Consider the following 17,031-nt stretch of genomic DNA (forward strand, 5'->3'; position numbering starts at 1 on the left):
CAGTGTCAGATAACAGCCCGGAGGCATACCCTACAAAGCCATCTCCACCAGAAGACAGCACCGCGTACTCTCAGGTGGTGGCTAGAGCAGCACAATTTCATAACGTAAGCCTCCACTCAGAACAGGTCGAGGATGATTTCTTGTTCAACACACTCTCCTCCACCCACAGCTCCTACCAAAGCCTGCCTATGCTCCCTGGTATGCTCCGGCACGCAAAAGACATATTTAAGGAGCCGGTCAAAAGTAGGGCAATCACACCAAGGGTGGAAAAAAAGTATAAGCCGCCTCCTACGGACCCGGTTTTCATCACTACACAGCTGCCACCAGACTCTGTTGTTGTAGGAGCAGCTAGGAAAAGGGCCAACTCTCACACATCTGGAGATGCACCACCCCCAGATAAAGAAAGCCGCAAGTTTGATGCAGCTGGTAAGAGAGTCGCAGCACAAGCTGCAAACCAGTGGCGCATCGCGAACTCCCAGGCACTACTTGCGCGCTATGACAGAGCCCACTGGGACGAGATGCAACATCTCATTGAACATCTGCCCAAGGACTTCCAAAATAGGGCAAAACAAGTGGTTGAGGAGGGACAGACCATCTCCAACAACCAGATACGTTCCTCCATGGACGCTGCAGATACAGCTGCACGGACAATTAATACATCTGTAACTATCAGAAGGCACGCATGGCTCCGAACGTCTGGATTTAAACCAGAGATTCAACAAGCAGTTCTCAATATGCCTTTTAATGAAAAAGAACTGTTCGGTCCAGAAGTGGACACAGCGATTGAGAAACTCAAAAAAGATACGGACACTGCCAAAGCCATGGGCGCACTCTACTCCCCGCAGAGCAGAGGGAATTACAGCACATTCCGTAAAACGCCCTTTCGAGGGGGGTTTCGGGGTCAAAGCACACAAGCCAGCACCTCACAAGCAACACCGTCCACTTACCAGGGACAGTATAGAGGAGGTTTTCGGGGACAATATAGAGGAGGGCAATTCCCTAGAAATAGAGGGAGATTTCAAAGCCCCAAAACCCCTACTACTAAACAATGACTCACATGTCACTCACCCCCTCCACACAACACCAGTGGGGGGAAGAATAGGTCATTATTACAAAGCATGGGAGGAAATCACTACAGACACGTGGGTTCTAGCAATTATCCAACATGGTTATTGCATAGAATTTCTACAATTCCCTCCAAACATACCACCAAAAGCACAAAATTTAACAACACACCATTCCAATCTCCTGGAGATAGAAGTGCAGGCACTATTGCAAAAGAATGCAATCGAATTAGTGCCAAACACACAAATAAACACAGGAGTTTACTCACTGTACTTTCTGATACCAAAGAAGGACAAAACGCTGAGACCAATCCTAGACCTCAGAGTAGTGAACACTTTCATCAAATCAGACCACTTCCACATGGTCACACTACAAGAAGTATTGCCATTGCTAAAACTACACGACTACATGGCAACTTTAGACCTCAAGGATGCTTATTTCCATATACCAATACACCCATCGCACAGGAAATACCTAAGGTTTGTATTCAAAGGAATACATTACCAATTCAAGGTACTGCCTTTCGGATTAACAACCGCACCAAGAGTCTTTACCAAATGTCTAGCGGTAGTCGCTGCACACATAAGAAGGCAGCAAATACATGTGTTCCCATATTTGGACGACTGGCTAATCAAGGCCCATTCGTTCATACAGTGCTCAAATCACACAAATCAGATCATACAAACCCTCTTCAAACTCGGGTTCACCGTCAATTTCACAAAATCCAAAATTCTGCCACGCAAGGTACAACAATACCTGGGAGCCATAATAGACACATCAAAGGGAGTAGCCACTCCAAGTCCACAAAGAATTCAAAATTTCAACACCATCATACAACGCATGTATCCAACACAAAAGATACAGGCAAAGATGGTATTACAACTCCTAGGCATGATGTCATCATGCATAGCCATTGTCCCAAACGCAAGACTGCACATGAGGCCCTTACAACAATGCCTAGCATCACAGTGGTCTCAAGCACAGGGTCACCTTCTAGATCTGGTGTTAATAGACCGCCAAACTTACCTCTCGCTTCTGTGGTGGAACAACATAAATTTAAACAAGGGGCGGCCTTTCCAAGACCCAGTGCCACAATACGTAATAACAACAGATGCTTCCATGACAGGGTGGGGAGCACACCTCGATCAACACAGCATACAAGGACAATGGAACGTACATCAAACAAAACTGCATATCAATCACCTAGAACTTCTAGCAGTTTTTCAAGCACTAAAAGCTTTCCAACCAATAATAGTTCACAAATACATTCTCGTCAAAACAGACAACATGACAACAATGTATTATCTAAACAAGCAGGGAGGGACGCACTCCACGCAGTTAAGCCTGCTAGCACAAAAAATTTGGCATTGGGCAATTCACAACCAAATTCGCCTAATTGCACAGTTTATACCAGGGATACAAAATCAACTCGCAGACAATCTCTCTCGAGATCACCAACAGGTCCATGAATGGGAAATTCACCCCCAAATTCTGAACACTTATTTCAAACTCTGGGGAACACCTCAGATAGACTTGTTTGCGACAAGGGAGAACGCAAAATGCCAAAACTTCGCATCCAGGTACCCACACAAACAATCCCAAGGCAATGCCCTATGGATGAACTGGTCAGGGATATTTGCTTACGCTTTTCCTCCTCTCCCTCTCCTTCCTTACCTGGTAAACAAACTCAGTCAAAGCAAACTCAAACTCATATTGATAGCACCAACTTGGGCAAGGCAACCCTGGTACACAACGCTGCTAGACCTATCAGTGGTACCCTGCATCAAATTGCCCAACAGGCCAGATCTGTTGACACAGCACAACCAAAAGATCAGACACCCAGATCCAGCATCGCTGAATCTAGCAATCTGGCTCCTGAAATCCTAGAATTCGGGCACTTACAACTTACCCAAGAATGTATGGAAGTCATAAAACAAGCAAGAAGGCCATCCACCAGGCACTGCTATGCAAGTAAATGGAAGAGGTTTGTTTGCTACTGCCATATTAATCAAATACAACCATTACACACAACTCCAGAACATGTAGTGGGTTACTTGCTTCACTTACAAAAATCTAACCTAGCTTTCTCTTCCATTAAGATTCACCTTGCAGCAATATCTGCATACCTGCAGACTACCTATTCAACTTCCCTATATAGAATACCAGTCATTAAAGCATTCATGGAGGGCCTTAGGAGAATTATACCACCAAGAACACTACCTGTTCCTTCATGGAACCTAAATGTTGTCCTAACTAGACTTATGGGTCCACCTTTTGAACCCATGCACTCCTGCGACATACAGTTCCTAACCTGGAAGGTGGCATTTCTCATCGCCATTACTTCCCTGAGAAGAGTAAGCGAGATTCAGGCGTTTACTATACAGGAACCTTTTATACAACTACACAAAAATAAAGTCGTCCTAAGGACCAATCCTAAATTTTTGCCAAAGGTTATTTCACCGTTCCATCTAAATCAAACAGTGGAACTTCCAGTGTTCTTTCCACAGCCAGATACCGTAGCTGAAAGGGCACTACATACATTAGATGTCAAAAGAGCATTGATGTATTACATTGACAGAACAAAGAACATCAGAAAGACTAAACAACTCTTTATTGCATTTCAAAAACCTCATGCAGGAAACCCAATTTCAAAACAAGGTATAGCCAGATGGATAGTTAAATGCATCCAAATCTGCTACCTTAAAGCTAAACGACAGCTGCCCATTACACCAAGGGCACACTCAACCAGAAAGAAAGGTGCTACCATGGCCTTTCTAGGAAACATCCCAATGCAAGAAATATGTAAGGCAGCCACATGGTCTACGCCTCACACATTCACCAAGCACTACTGTGTAGACGTGTTATCCGCACAACAAGCCACAGTAGGTCAAGCCGTATTAAGGACATTATTTCAAACTACTTCCACTCCTACAGGCTGATCCACCGCTTTTGGGGAAATAACTGCTTACTAGTCTATGCAGAACATGCGTATCTACAGCGACAGATGCCATCGAACTGAAAATGTCACTTACCCAGTGTACATCTGTTCGTGGCATCAGTCGCAGTAGATTCGCATGTGCCCACCCGCCTGCCCGGGAGCCTGTAGCAGTTTGGAAGTTCCCTTCAATTATTTATATATGTATCATCTCAACCTTAAATAGGTGCATACTTAGTCACTCCATTGCATGGGCACTATTACTACAATTCAACTCCTACCTCACCCTCTGCGGGGAAAAACAATCGAAGATGGAGTCGACGCCCATGCGCAATGGAGACAAAAGGAGGAGTCACTCGGTCCCGTGACTCGAAAGACTTCTTCGAAGAAAAACAACTTGTAACACTCCGGCCCAACACCAGATGGCGAGCTATTGCAGAACATGCGAATCTACTGCGACTGATGCCACGAACAGATGTACACTGGGTAAGTGACATTTTCATTTATATGCAGAAGGATGAGGTTTTGAAACTCCTAGAGAATGGGGTAGAGGTAAGTGGGTGTGTGGGCAAGACTGGCAGCTGGCTACTCTTTGGTTGGCACACACTGTTGAGGAGGTCCTGTACTCTCTTCTGATACTTGTGGATGCATCCCTACCCTTCACAGTGTGTTTGTTAATTGTCATCAGTTTAATTCATATTCCTGACATTTGTACAGCATCATAGCATGCTCCTCAGTCTGGAGGATGCCTTTCCGTAAGGGTCTGAGCTTTCCACTCAGCAGAGCTGCACTGGAATTCTTTGATTGTGTCAAGTCTACGTAAAGATGTTTCTTCTATGTAATGGTTAAAGTTGGCTTCTATTGGTTTGATGTAAAGCTCACTTGATGGTCCTGCTATGTTTGTGGAGGATCTTTATGGAGTGTGTCATGTTTATGGGTGAGTGTGACGTACAGCTTTGTTGTTTATCTCTTTCAAGGGTGAGCGGGGCCTGCACCGGCTGGTTATGATATTATAAATCCTTATGCCATGTTTGTGGCTGTGATGCACTTTTTGTATGTGGGGCACTGTTTTGTGAGTGTGTTTATTGATGGCCTTGTTGTATGTGGTGCTGTGTGTTGTAGTGATGTTACTTGTGCACATGAAGTGCAGGATGATCTGGCTGTCATGTTGGTGGGGAAGCGCACGGAACGAGAACCCAGCCATCCCGGTATACATGGCACCTACAAAATGTGGATGGCTGCTGTGTTTGACATGTGGACACTCATTTATTGTGGTATTTGGTAAAGGTGATTCAAGCTTGTGCTATATGATGTAGGGGTGAGGGAGTGTTTTAAGAGGTGAGTAGAGCTAGAGTGGTGGATGAATAAGTGAGTTCTGTGACAAGGTGACTGTGTACTGTGACAGGTACCTCAGTGCTCTGGTGGGATGTGGTGAGTCCTGTGAGGGACTGAGTTTTGAAAGAAGGCTGCTAAGGCTGCGATTATGGATCCTCTGCACATTCAGAGGTGCGAGCCTGTGAGGTGGCAGGGAGGTGGGCCTTGTGAGAAGTCTGAGGGTGTAGGTTTGTGCACACTGGAGGAGCCTGTGAAGGGAGCGGGGCAGTGCGAGCCTGTGATGTGGCAGGGAGGTGGGCCTTGTGAGAAGTCTGAGGGTGTAGGTCTGTAATGGAAGAGTTGGTACTGAGAGCTGGCATGGCACAACGAAGGGTTGAGTAAGTGTTCTAGTGCTGTAAGAAGCGAGTGAGTGCTAGAAGGGGTTGAGACGAGTGCTCCGAGTGGGTGCTGAAGAGGAGGGCCAGTGAGGGGGATGAGTGTGTGCTGCAGGAACTTGAGAGAGGCATGTTATGTTTCGGGGTCCTAGAGGCAGATGAGTGAGGGAGGGGGGCCAGTGTTTAGCCCTGTCTGACCCATCTAACCTCATTTCTTGTAATGTCTGTAACAGCGCATTGAAACTGCAGACCTGAACGGGGGCAACCGCCACACTCTGGTGTCACCTGTCCAGCACCCATACGGCCTCACCTTGCTCGATTCGTACATTTACTGGACCGACTGGCAGACTCGCAGCATCCAGAGGGCAGATAAGAGCACAGGCGGCAACATGATTGTGGTGTGCTCCAACCTACCGGGACTTATGGATATTCAAGCTGTGGATCGGGGAAAACCATCAGGTGAGCCTCTGCCCATGCACCTCATGTGTGAGCAGTTACTACACATGCGCCACACCTGTCCACGGCCCTGTTCACTGCCCCTGGCTGTGCACCGCTGCAGAGGAGCAAGGCATCCATTCACTGCTCGTTTACCCCCCAGTGTGACTGGTACATGCCTGGTCTGCCCTTGCAGTGCCCAGTGTGACTGGTACATGCCTTTACTGCCTTTGCAATGCCCAGTGTGACTGGTACATACCTGGACTGCCCTTGCAATGCCCAGTGTGAACTCCTGTACTGCCCTTGCAGAGCCTGTGCAGTGCCCTCGCATGCATTACTCTTTGTATGCTGCTTCTGTTCCTACCTCAGCACTTCTACATTTTGGTTTATACTTATTTGAAGCTTAAAATCTGTTGCAGATTCAGAACTTTACCACATCTTGCTGTCTAGAGGGTTTGAGGCACAATATTTTTATGAAACGTTCAAAAACAAATGTTTGCTTATGGACTGAAATATATGCCTGTATCGGACCAGAATGCCATGTGTGAAAGCCTTTTCTTTACGTCCTGGTGCAGTCCGTGGCTACTGCGCAGTTTCATATATATGCAGCGCCATCTGCAACTCACATCCCAAGGATACTAGTGCACACCAATTGCAAAGCCAGTTGTTGGGTTGAAATATCCTGTGGTTCGAGCTGTGTTTTTTCTGATGGATACAACTACCTGTGGATTCCTCACCTAATGAATACCCCCATTGCGCCAGCACTCGACGGAAATCTTCTTCCTAGCTTCTGCACGTCGACGAGGACGTCACAGTTGCCTACGCGACGCCGTCTGACGTCATACAGGCAATAAGAGGTCCTCGCCGACGTGCCGACGTCAGTTCCCTTTTTTCCGTGCCATTCGAAACGGTTATCTTCGAGGGAGCTATTGTTACTGTTCGACAGTTACAGTGTGTTTTTTGGATATATTTTTTCTTTGAGATTACAATGTCGCAAAGAAAGTCAGGATTCAAGCCCTGCCGTGAGTGTGGGGGCAAAATGTCGGTAACGGACCCACATTCTGATTGCTTGTGGTGTCTTAGTTCCGATCATGATGTTGACAAGTGCGATTCTTGTCAGCATATGAATCCTAAGGCCCTGAAAGAGCACGAGGCCAAGCTTTTTCTGGCGAAGTCGAAAAAGAAGGAAAAGAGGCGTCATCGAAAATCCTCGCCACTGAAGTCTCATCGGCGTCATCGGGACTCCCGACATCATCGAGAATCACGGCACCGGTCGAGTAGGGAGAGGTCTTGGTCGAGGTCACCATCAACTCGACGTCGAAAGACTTGGGAAGTCAGTCCCACTGTCACTCCCCAGCCGTCAACGCCGTTGCCTTCTCCAGCTTCACCGACTTCGCCCGTGTCATCGGGCCAACCACCTTCGGTGTTTGAGGTTCCGCAGCCTCAGATGTTTTCTCCGTCTTTGCAGACGTCGAGACCGGCGTCAGTGTCGCCTTCGAACCAGGCACCCCAGTACCCGGCTTTCCCAGCCCCTGGATCTGATAGTACCGCATTTTTAAATGCGATGTTTTCCATCTTCCAACAGATGGCTCTAGGTGGTGGACCGGCTGGTCCTTCGGGCCCTTTGGCCTTCAACATGGGTGCTCCGGCTTCGCTTCGACCTGCACCCTTTATGCCCTTTCTCCCCCTGGGGAACGTGGGCTCGGCGCCGGTATCGGCTCCGTTGGCTCCTGAGACTTCGGCTCCGACAGCTTCGGCGGCTTCGATGTTTCAGCCAGTGACGCCGTCTAGACCTACGACTCTGAGGCAGTCTTCACTCCATCCGGTTCCTCGTTCGGTGCCGAAGAGGCCTATGGCGCCTATAGACCCGGCGTCGGACGGATCCGAGGATCGGCGTCATTCTTCGATGTCCGCTGACGCCATGTCGACGCCGAGAATAGAGGAGAGGCTGCACTCGAGGAGGCTTGCTCTCCGCCTCCTTGAAGAGCAGGAGTACCAGAGACAAAAACCTGGAGGAAGGAGAGATTGAGGACTCTCGTGAGGGTCTCCATGGACTGGACACTACTAGTGGTCTAGATACCTCTCCCGAGTGGGACTTGTCATCTCCTGGGGAGTACACAGAAGAGGCGGCCACTTTTCATTCTGTTATCAGGAAGGCAGCTGGTTTCCTGGATCTCCCTTTGCCGGTGACTGAAGCCAAGCAGAATTTGTTGACAGAGGTGTTGCACCCTGCCTCTACATCGGCAGAACCACTTTTGCCATTCAATGAAGCGCTACTGGACCCTATAATGGAAGTCTGGAAGAAGCTGGTGTCTTCTTCAGCTGTCAATAGATCTGTGGCTAGGAGGTATCGGGTTGCACCGGCTGACCCAGGTTTTCTTACCAGGCATCCAACACCTGAAAGCTTGGTGGTCCAGGCTTCCTGCTCGGCAAGGTCTGCTCCTGGGTCTTTTCCAGCTGTGCCCTCGGATAGAGACTCCAAGAAGATGGACATGGCATCCAAAAAGGTGTTCTCTTCATGTAGCATGGCATTGAAGTCCACCAATGCTACATGTATTTTAGGAAGGTACATTTATGCCCTGATGGACGAGATTGCATCAACGCATACGGAGGTTCCTCAGGGGCTATTAAGCCTGGTATCGGACGCTCCGGCAGCTGCAACTCAGGTTATCCAATCTGGGTTGGATACAACTGACTCGGTTGCTAGAGCAATGGGCACTGCTGTAGTTACGAGGAGGCAGGCTTGGCTTCATAACTCAGGATTTTCTTCGGATGTGCAGTCGACCCTGCTGGACCTCCCTTTTGATGGGGACAAGCTCTTTGGTGCCAAGGCAGATTCAGCCTTAGAAAGGTTCAAAGAGAGTAGGGCCACGGCCAAGTCGCTGGGCTTGCAAGCCACTTCTTCTGCTTCCTCCAGATTTTTTAGGAGGTTTCGAGGATTTGGTCGTGGTTCCTCCTCCTCCTTTCAAGGGAAATTCCAGCAGCCTACCTCTGCTCTCTCCTATAGATCTTTCAGAGGGAGGGGTAGGGTCCGTACCAGAGGAGCCTCTCAGCAGCACTCTGCCTCTTCCTCGTCCTCTGGAGGGGTGCAGCAGGGGAAGCAGCCTTAGGCTTCCACCAATTCCCACTCACTCCACTCCTGTAGGGGGGAGGTTACTGAGTTTTCTCCACAAGTGGGAGGTCATTACATCAAACTCCTGGGTTACCAGCATTGTGAGAAATGGCTATACCCTTCCCTTTCGGGAGTTTCCGCCCCCCATCCCGCCCGCCCATCTTATTGTTCAGAAGAGCACCTCCTGTTGTTAGAACAGGAGGTTCAAGTCCTCCTTTCAAAGGGCGCAGTGGAGTTGGTCCCAGAGCAGGAGAGGGGTCAAGGTTGTTATTCAAGGTACTTCCTGATTCCCAAGAAGGATGGTCGGTTGAGACCAATCCTGGACCTAAGGATCTTGAATTGGTTCCTCAAACAGGAAAAGTTCAAGATGCTGACCCTAGCTCAGGTGCTTTTGGCGCTGAACAATGGAGATTGGATGGTGTCTGTCGACTTGCAGGATGCTTATTTTCATATCCCAATACTCAAGTCGCACAGGAAGTATCTCCGTTTTGTGGTGGGGTCGCAGCACTATCAGTTTGCGGTCCTCCCGTTTGGTCTTACTTCAGCACCTCGAGTCTTCACAAAAGTGATGTCTGTGGTTGCGGCAGAGCTCAGAAGGAAGGGGATAGCAGTATTTCCTTATCTAGACGACTGGTTAATCAAAGCCAGGTCTCCGGAGCTCGTGTTGCATCACCTGCAGTCGACAACCCAGTTGTTGTTCGACCTGGGCTTTTCGGTGAACGTGCCCAAATCTCACCTAGAGCCCTCTCAGCACCTCCTGTTCATAGGGGCAGTACTGGATACAACATTGAATCGAGCCTTTCCTCCGCCTCAGCGGGTTCAGGACATTCAGGCGTTGGTTCCAAAGTTTCAAAGTGGAGCGGTCATTCCAGTCCTCCAGGTCCTACGTCTGCTCGGTCTGTTTGCTTCTTGCATACTGTTGGTCACGCATGCTCGCTGGCACATGAGAGCTCTTCAGTGGTGCCTCCGAAGGCAGTGGTCTCAACACAAAGGGGATCTCGAGGCTCGGTGAGAATCTCCAGAGATGCTGCCATGGATTTGAAATGGTGTATTGCGGATGGCAATCTTTCCCGAGGAAGGCCGTTTTCGCAAGCTCCGCCTGTGGCCACAGTAATAACGGATGCTTCCACTCTAGGGTGGGGAGCTCATCTGGGGGACCTGGAGATCAAGGGGCTTTGGTCTCCAGTGGAACAGGTGTTTCATATCAATCTGTTGGAGTTACGGACTGTACGTCTGGCTCTCAAGGCCTTCCTCCCATCCCTTTGCGGTCAGTCGGTTCTGGTCCTGACGGACAACACTACCGCGATGTGGTATGTAAACAAACAGGGAGGGGTAGGGTCATACCGTCTCTGCAGAGAAGCTCTTCGGCTATGGTCCTGGGCAAAGGACCATCAGATTTGCTTGGTAGCAAATCATCTGACCGGAGTCTTGAACGTACGTGCGGACAGTTAAGTCGCCATTTCTCGGCCGATCACGAGTGGCGTCTCCATCCAGATCAAGTCCGGCTAATCTTACAGATGTGTGGGTTTCCTTGGATAGATCTGTTTGCCACCCGGGAGAACTCGCATTGCCCGTTATTCTGCAGCCTCCAGTATCCGGTACAAGGAGCTTTGGGGGACGCGTTTCAGATAACCTGGTGCAACCAGTTGCTTTACGCGTTTCCTCCCATACCCTTGATTCCTCGAGTGTTGAGGAAAATTCGCCAGGACCGGGCCCAAGTCATCTTAATAGCTCCAGATTGGCCAAGGAAGGTGTGGTACTCGGATCTTCTCCAACTCTCACTGTGCCCTCCACTCCGTCTCCCTCTCAGGGCAGATCTCCTCTCGCAGTCGCAGGGGCAGGTTTTACACCCCCACCTCCAGAGCCTGCACCTTCATGCCTGGAGATTGAACGGGGCAAACTGAGTTCCTTTTCTCTCCCGCCTGATGTAGTGGATGTTATCTTAGCAGCCAGGCGACACTCCACTAAATCTATCTACGCTAATAGGTGGTCTAAATTTGTGGTTTGGTGTGGAGAGAGGCAGATTGATCCCTTACGTGCTCATTTGTCAGATGTCTTATCTTTTGCTTTGTCTTTAGCACAGAGGGGTTGTGCAGTAGCTACTGTTAAGGGTTACTTGTCTGCCTTGTCAGCCTTTATTTGTCTTCCAGACCAGCCTTCTTTGTTTAAATCTCCATTAGTGCTTAGATTCTTGAAGGGCCTTATCAATAAATTCCCTCCATCTCCTTTTGTTATGCCTCAATGGGATTTGACCTTGGTTTTAACTTTCCTAATGGGGTCCCCTTTTGAGCCTATGCATTCTTGCCCCATAAGATTATTGGTTCTTAAAACGGTTTTCCTGGTTGCAATTACCTCTGCAAGGAGAGTGAGTGAGTTGCAGGCTCTATCTGTAAAACCCCCTTATACATCTTTTTATGGGGATAAGGTGGTGTTGAGGACCAAGGCTGCTTTCCTTCCGAAGGTTGTTTCACCCTTTCATTTGGCCCAGACAATTACTCTATCCACATTTTATCCTCCGCCTCATCCTTCAAAGGAAGAAGAGAGCCTCCACCGCTTGGACCCAAAGAGGGCGCTAAGCTTTTATATAGACAGAACAAAGGATTTCAGGCTGGAGGATCAGCTTTTCATCGGATACGTGGGAAAGAGGAGAGGAAAGGCAGTCCACAAGAGAACACTCTCCAGGTGGGTTGTTCTTTGCATTAAAATGTGTTACTCTTTAGCAAAGAAGGAACCCCCTGATGGTATAAGAGCTCATTCCACCAGAGCTAAGTCGGCCTCTTCGGCCTTGGCTAGGGGTGTTCCTGTGGTCGACATCTGCAAGGCCGCAACTTGGTCATCCCTTCATACTTTTGCGAAGCATTACTGCTTGGACTCTGAGGTCAGAAGGGATGGCCATTTTGTACGGTCGGTGCTGCAGGATTTCTTGGTTTGACCATTCAGGCACCCACCACCGAGTGCGGTACTGCTTTGGGACTCTATTCATTAGGTGAGGAATCCACAGGTAGTTGTATCCATCAGAAGAACGAGTTACTTACCTTCGGTAACGACTTTTCTGGTGGATACATTAGCTACCTGTGGATTCCTCACGGTCCCACCCGCCTCCCCGTTGCCTGTCTGGTCTAACCAAGTAGTTCTTGAGTGTGCTCCTCTTGGTTTTGAGGACTTGTATATATTCTGTACATATGTTCATATTTATATATATATATTATTCATATAATTATATATTTGTTTAAAAAAAAAAAAAGAGGACTGATTTCTCAGAATGATGTGTTTGTTTGGAATATCATTAAATATTTCTATTGTTCTTTCATCTCAATGGCCTATTATTCTCAGGCACGTAAAAAATGTTGGTACTGACGTTGGCACGTCGGCGAGGACCTCTTATTGCCTGTATGACGTCAGACGGCATCGCGTAGGCAACTGTGACGTCCTCGTCGACGTGCAGAAGCTAGGAAGAAGATTTCCGTCGAGTGCTGGTGCAATGGGGGTATTCATTAGGTGAGGAATCCACAGGTAGCTAATGTATCCACCAGAAAAGTCGTTACCGAAGGTAAGTAACTCGTTCGTCTACGTCATTCCCTGTGTTTTTCCTTCTCTGAACTCGGCGATCTCCATTTTCTAGTGTAGATTTGTTGAGAATGGGTCACGTAAGTCTAACCTGAGTAAGGGTTACTACTCTCCCCTCAACCCAGAATATGAGGCGACTGCACCCCTGTGGGCAGACAGGCTACTTTCTCTTGAAAGTCCTGCAGTCTTCTTTAACTTGTGTCACTTGTCTCGCTTCTTTTTCACTAACTTCAGTCTTGATGCACAAGTTATAAGGTGAAATTCTAGTGAAAGTTAAAGTATGTCCTGCCTGCCAGATACTCTTTCTCGCAGTTACAGATGGAGTTTTCCAAGTTTCCAAGCTTTCTTCTGGTGCACAAACAACCACAGAAGTACACTTTCAAGGCCCCAAGACCTCAGTGGAGGGCACTTAAACACTCTCCATTGTTCAGCAGATTCCAGCTGCAAAGTCCAGGCCAGGTCCAGTTGCTGCTGTACCGCTTGGCATTTCCAGGAAAAGGTCTCTTGCAGCTTGTTTTGTCCCTGTAGCCACACAAGCCGTCAGTCAACTGACCAGAGGAGTCTGATTCTTTTTCCTGCGTACAAGAGAGAGCAGGTTCAGTCCTTCAGGGCTCCTCTGAGATCACGGACAGCAGGTCCAGTCCTCTTCTGATCTTCCGCAGAAACAGTAAGTGGTTTGAGGAGGTGCCTCGGTGCCACATTTATGCCTGGCACCAGTTAGTATGTGGGGAAGAATTATGGGCACTCCCTAACCAATGGGGTAAAAGTTCCTAAGGGCAACCTACCCACTTTTTTAGGCAGTTCTTATTTGCAAACAATCCCACACGGCCCCTCACTCTGAAAATACGAGATGGGGAATCCTTTCTCCACTGGGGCAGAGCAGGGGGAAGAAAACACCTCCCACCTCTAGGCCATTGTTTCTGATATTCTCACCTCTTTCACGCCTAATTAATGTACAGGCTGGGCAGGTGCTGGAGAGCCAATGCAAATTAGCTTCCAGCTGCATCACGCAGGGCATAAAGGTAACTTTCTTAAAGTTACTATTCCAATATATTTAACACAAATATTAATTCTCCATTAGATTCGATTTTTATTAAATGTAAAAATAAGGCTGTGAAATTAGCCTCTAGACAATACAGGTGAAAAGGTATAGACTTAGGTATATAATCTATACTTTTCACTTTTTTGTATGTGTTAGCTACACTCTTACCAGTGACAAGTGTTGTTTTGGGCATAGTCACTTTGGGAGCTTGCCATTTCTAATGTCACACGTGTCCCACTCCTAAAAATTATGTACCCTAGCTTGGGGCAGCAAGGTGCATATTTCACATTTGGTTTTCTTACCTGTGAAAAGGGTAATTGTGACAGGTCTGGGAGCAGAGGTTAGGCTGCTGCCGTGAAGCTGCACAGGGAAGCCCGAAGCCACGTTTTTACAGCCTCTGTGGTAGATGGCACCATGCTGCAGTCCACGAGTGAATCTCTGCGCCACATGTTATGGACTAATAGGAAAGTTAAATGTGCCAGTCAGGTTTTAATCCAATCTCAACATGTTTTAAGGGTCAGAGAGAATACACTGTGCACTGGATAGCTACGTTCATAAAAAAGGCAAACAGCAGGTGCCTGGAAGAAAGAACATATGGTAGTGAAGAGAGCGAAAGGAAGGGAGTGAGCGCCAAAAACAAGAGAAGGCTGAGAAACACAAGGAGTTGTAAAAACATTTTTGTACAAGAAGTTAAAGAAATAGAGGTCTAACTGGCTACATAGCCCTAGGGATTTGGCATTGGGCACTCCGTCACAACATTGACCTCCTGGCATAGCATCGCGCATGGGCAGACAACATTGCTGACCTTCTCTGCAGCTTCCTTCAGCAAGATCACAAGTGGGAACCCCATCTCCAGGTCCTAACATAGAAGCACCCCACAGGTAGACTTGTTTGCCACCCCAGATTCCACAAAATGCCCAAGTTTTGCTGCCAAATTATCATTGGACAGTGCACTATGGATGAATTGGTCAGGGATATTTGCCTATGGTTCTCCACCTCTTGAACTACTTCCCTTAATGATGAGGAAACTCGGACAAACACCACTAACCCTCATCATAGTAGCACCAACTTTGGCCAGACAAACCTGGTAGTCCACTGTGCTGGAGATGTCCCTCAGCTCTTACAAGAGGCTTCTGCTCAGGCCAGAACTATTCACACAGATGCAAGGTTGTCGAATCAGATTGCAGACAAAACAACCTTGCGATTTAGCACCTGGAATACTAGTAATCGGGTACCTCAACCTGCCTTAGAAATGTATGTCCCTCTTAAAGGAAGGCCGACAGCCCACAATATGAGCTTGTTAAGTAGTACAATGGAAAACGTTTGGTCACCACTGCATTTCATAAAACCTGGGCCTGCTAAGGCCTACTTTCCAGGATATTATTGCCTTCCTTTTGCACTTGCACTTGCAGGAAGCAGGTCTTGCCTACATGCAGGGTCTCAAGAGGGTCACACCCCGAGTACCTCCTGCTCCCCTGTGGAATCTCAGTGTTGTCCACACCAGGCTCGAGGGACCATCATTTGAACATGTGCATTCATGCCCCCTTCAGTTCCTCTCCTGGTAAGTGGCCTTTCTGGTGGCCATTACACCACTTAGACGCCTTAGGGACCTGCAGGTACTCACCCTATATAAGCCCTTCATCTAGGTCCACAAGGATACGGTTGTCCGTAGGACTAATCCTAGGTGCCTTTCACCTTCACCAAACCATAGAGCTCCAGATTCCATTGCAGAGACAACACTCCACACACACAATAGATGTCAAAAGACCTTTTACGTACTACGTTGACAGGACCAAGCTTTTCGGTAAATTGGACTAGCTCTTTGTGTCCTTTGCAAAGGTTCAGAAAGGACATCTCATGTCCAAAGGCAGCATAGCTAGGTAGATAGTCAAGGTTATTGAAACCTGCCATCGTAAAGCAAAAAGGATTTTTAACTGCTCCTCCTAGAGTGAAGGCCGCTGAAAGAAGGGTGCCACAATGGCTTAAGTACGAAATGTCCCAGTATTGGGTATTTGCCAGGCAGCCACCTGGCCACCACCACACTACTGCACCAGGCGCAGAATCTTCCTCCTCTTACGGGTCTCATTCAGAGCATCCTGGAATACCTGCAAGCTTGTCCTCTTGCAGTTTGAGTGCTCAGCTTCTGAATCTGGGGCGACCTCAGGTTGAGCTTCCGTGACAAACAAGCCCCCTTCACAGCTCGGCCTCAACACAAAACCCCCTGTGTCCCTTTTTGTGTTTTCAAGCTTTGTGATGAAAAAATACACACATTTTGCTCTCTCTAGAAACACGAATCACACTAGTCACAGCCGCTTGAGAACTACAGTCTGGGAGTCATTCTCGGTTCATTATCAACTGCTTTCCCTAGAGTTCATTTCTGTGCACGGAATCCACATGAGCTTTTTAAATCTTATGGCAGAAAACAATCTGAAGAGAGGGTTAGTGAGGTGCTTTAACAAATCTATTTCCCCCCTCTAGGGAAAAGAAGGTATCACACAAAGCCCAACTCTTTAATACCAGAATTATGGACATCACACCACTCTAAGATAAGATTCTATGTCTGTCCCAGGTAAGTGAACTGAAAGAGGAGTAGTGAAGCTGCGGAGCTGAACCTCACGGATCCCTAGCAGCTGGGGTTTTGTGTTTGATACGTGCAGCATTCCTTCCTCAGCAGTATACCTGGGAAGTCTGAGTTGGCGGCACTGTTGCTGACCGGTGTTCTCCTTTCTCTACTGTCGCTCGCAATCCTTATCACAGCCCCTCTGTCACACACAGACCAGTCCTATTCATTGCAGGGTCCGCTGGGTGCATCACCGTCTTCACGATTTAACCTTTGATAGACTCGTGGACCAGCCATATAGATCCTTTGGACGCTCAGCAAAAGCCTACACAGACTAAACCCAATTGATTATACGTCTGGTAAACAGTCTCCAATCTCCCCCTCTCCTTCTCTTAGAACTGATTGTTCTTTGGGGTATTCACAATCAGATGAATTGTAGTCACTAACCAAACAGATCTACTGTTAGTTGGAAAGAAAAGATTGCTTTTGCACAATACCCATCCCCTGGTCTTTGGCCTCAGAAGCTCTGATTACCTCTGTGTCCAAGATAAAATCCTTAGGACGTTTGCTGGATGGAGAGCTTTCTATTAAAACTCAGATCAACTT

The 17,031-nt window shown here is 47.9% G+C and overlaps 1 protein-coding gene across 6 annotated transcripts in view; it reads left to right on the forward strand.

The window, feature by feature from the left end:
• Window positions 1-17,031, forward strand: part of LRP4 (LDL receptor related protein 4) — a 460,938-nt gene that overhangs the window by 383,622 nt on the left and 60,285 nt on the right. For all 6 annotated transcript variants that reach the window (XM_069221680.1, XM_069221681.1, XM_069221682.1 and 3 more), the window contains exon 27: window positions 5,943-6,168. In XM_069221680.1, coding sequence (XP_069077781.1) covers window positions 5,943-6,168 — 226 coding nt within the window. The remainder of the gene's footprint in view (window positions 1-5,942; window positions 6,169-17,031) is intronic.

The sequence above is a fragment of the Pleurodeles waltl genome, chromosome 3_1, assembly GCF_031143425.1.
Source record: "Pleurodeles waltl isolate 20211129_DDA chromosome 3_1, aPleWal1.hap1.20221129, whole genome shotgun sequence".
In the NCBI taxonomy this organism is placed as follows: domain Eukaryota; kingdom Metazoa; phylum Chordata; class Amphibia; order Caudata; family Salamandridae; genus Pleurodeles; species Pleurodeles waltl.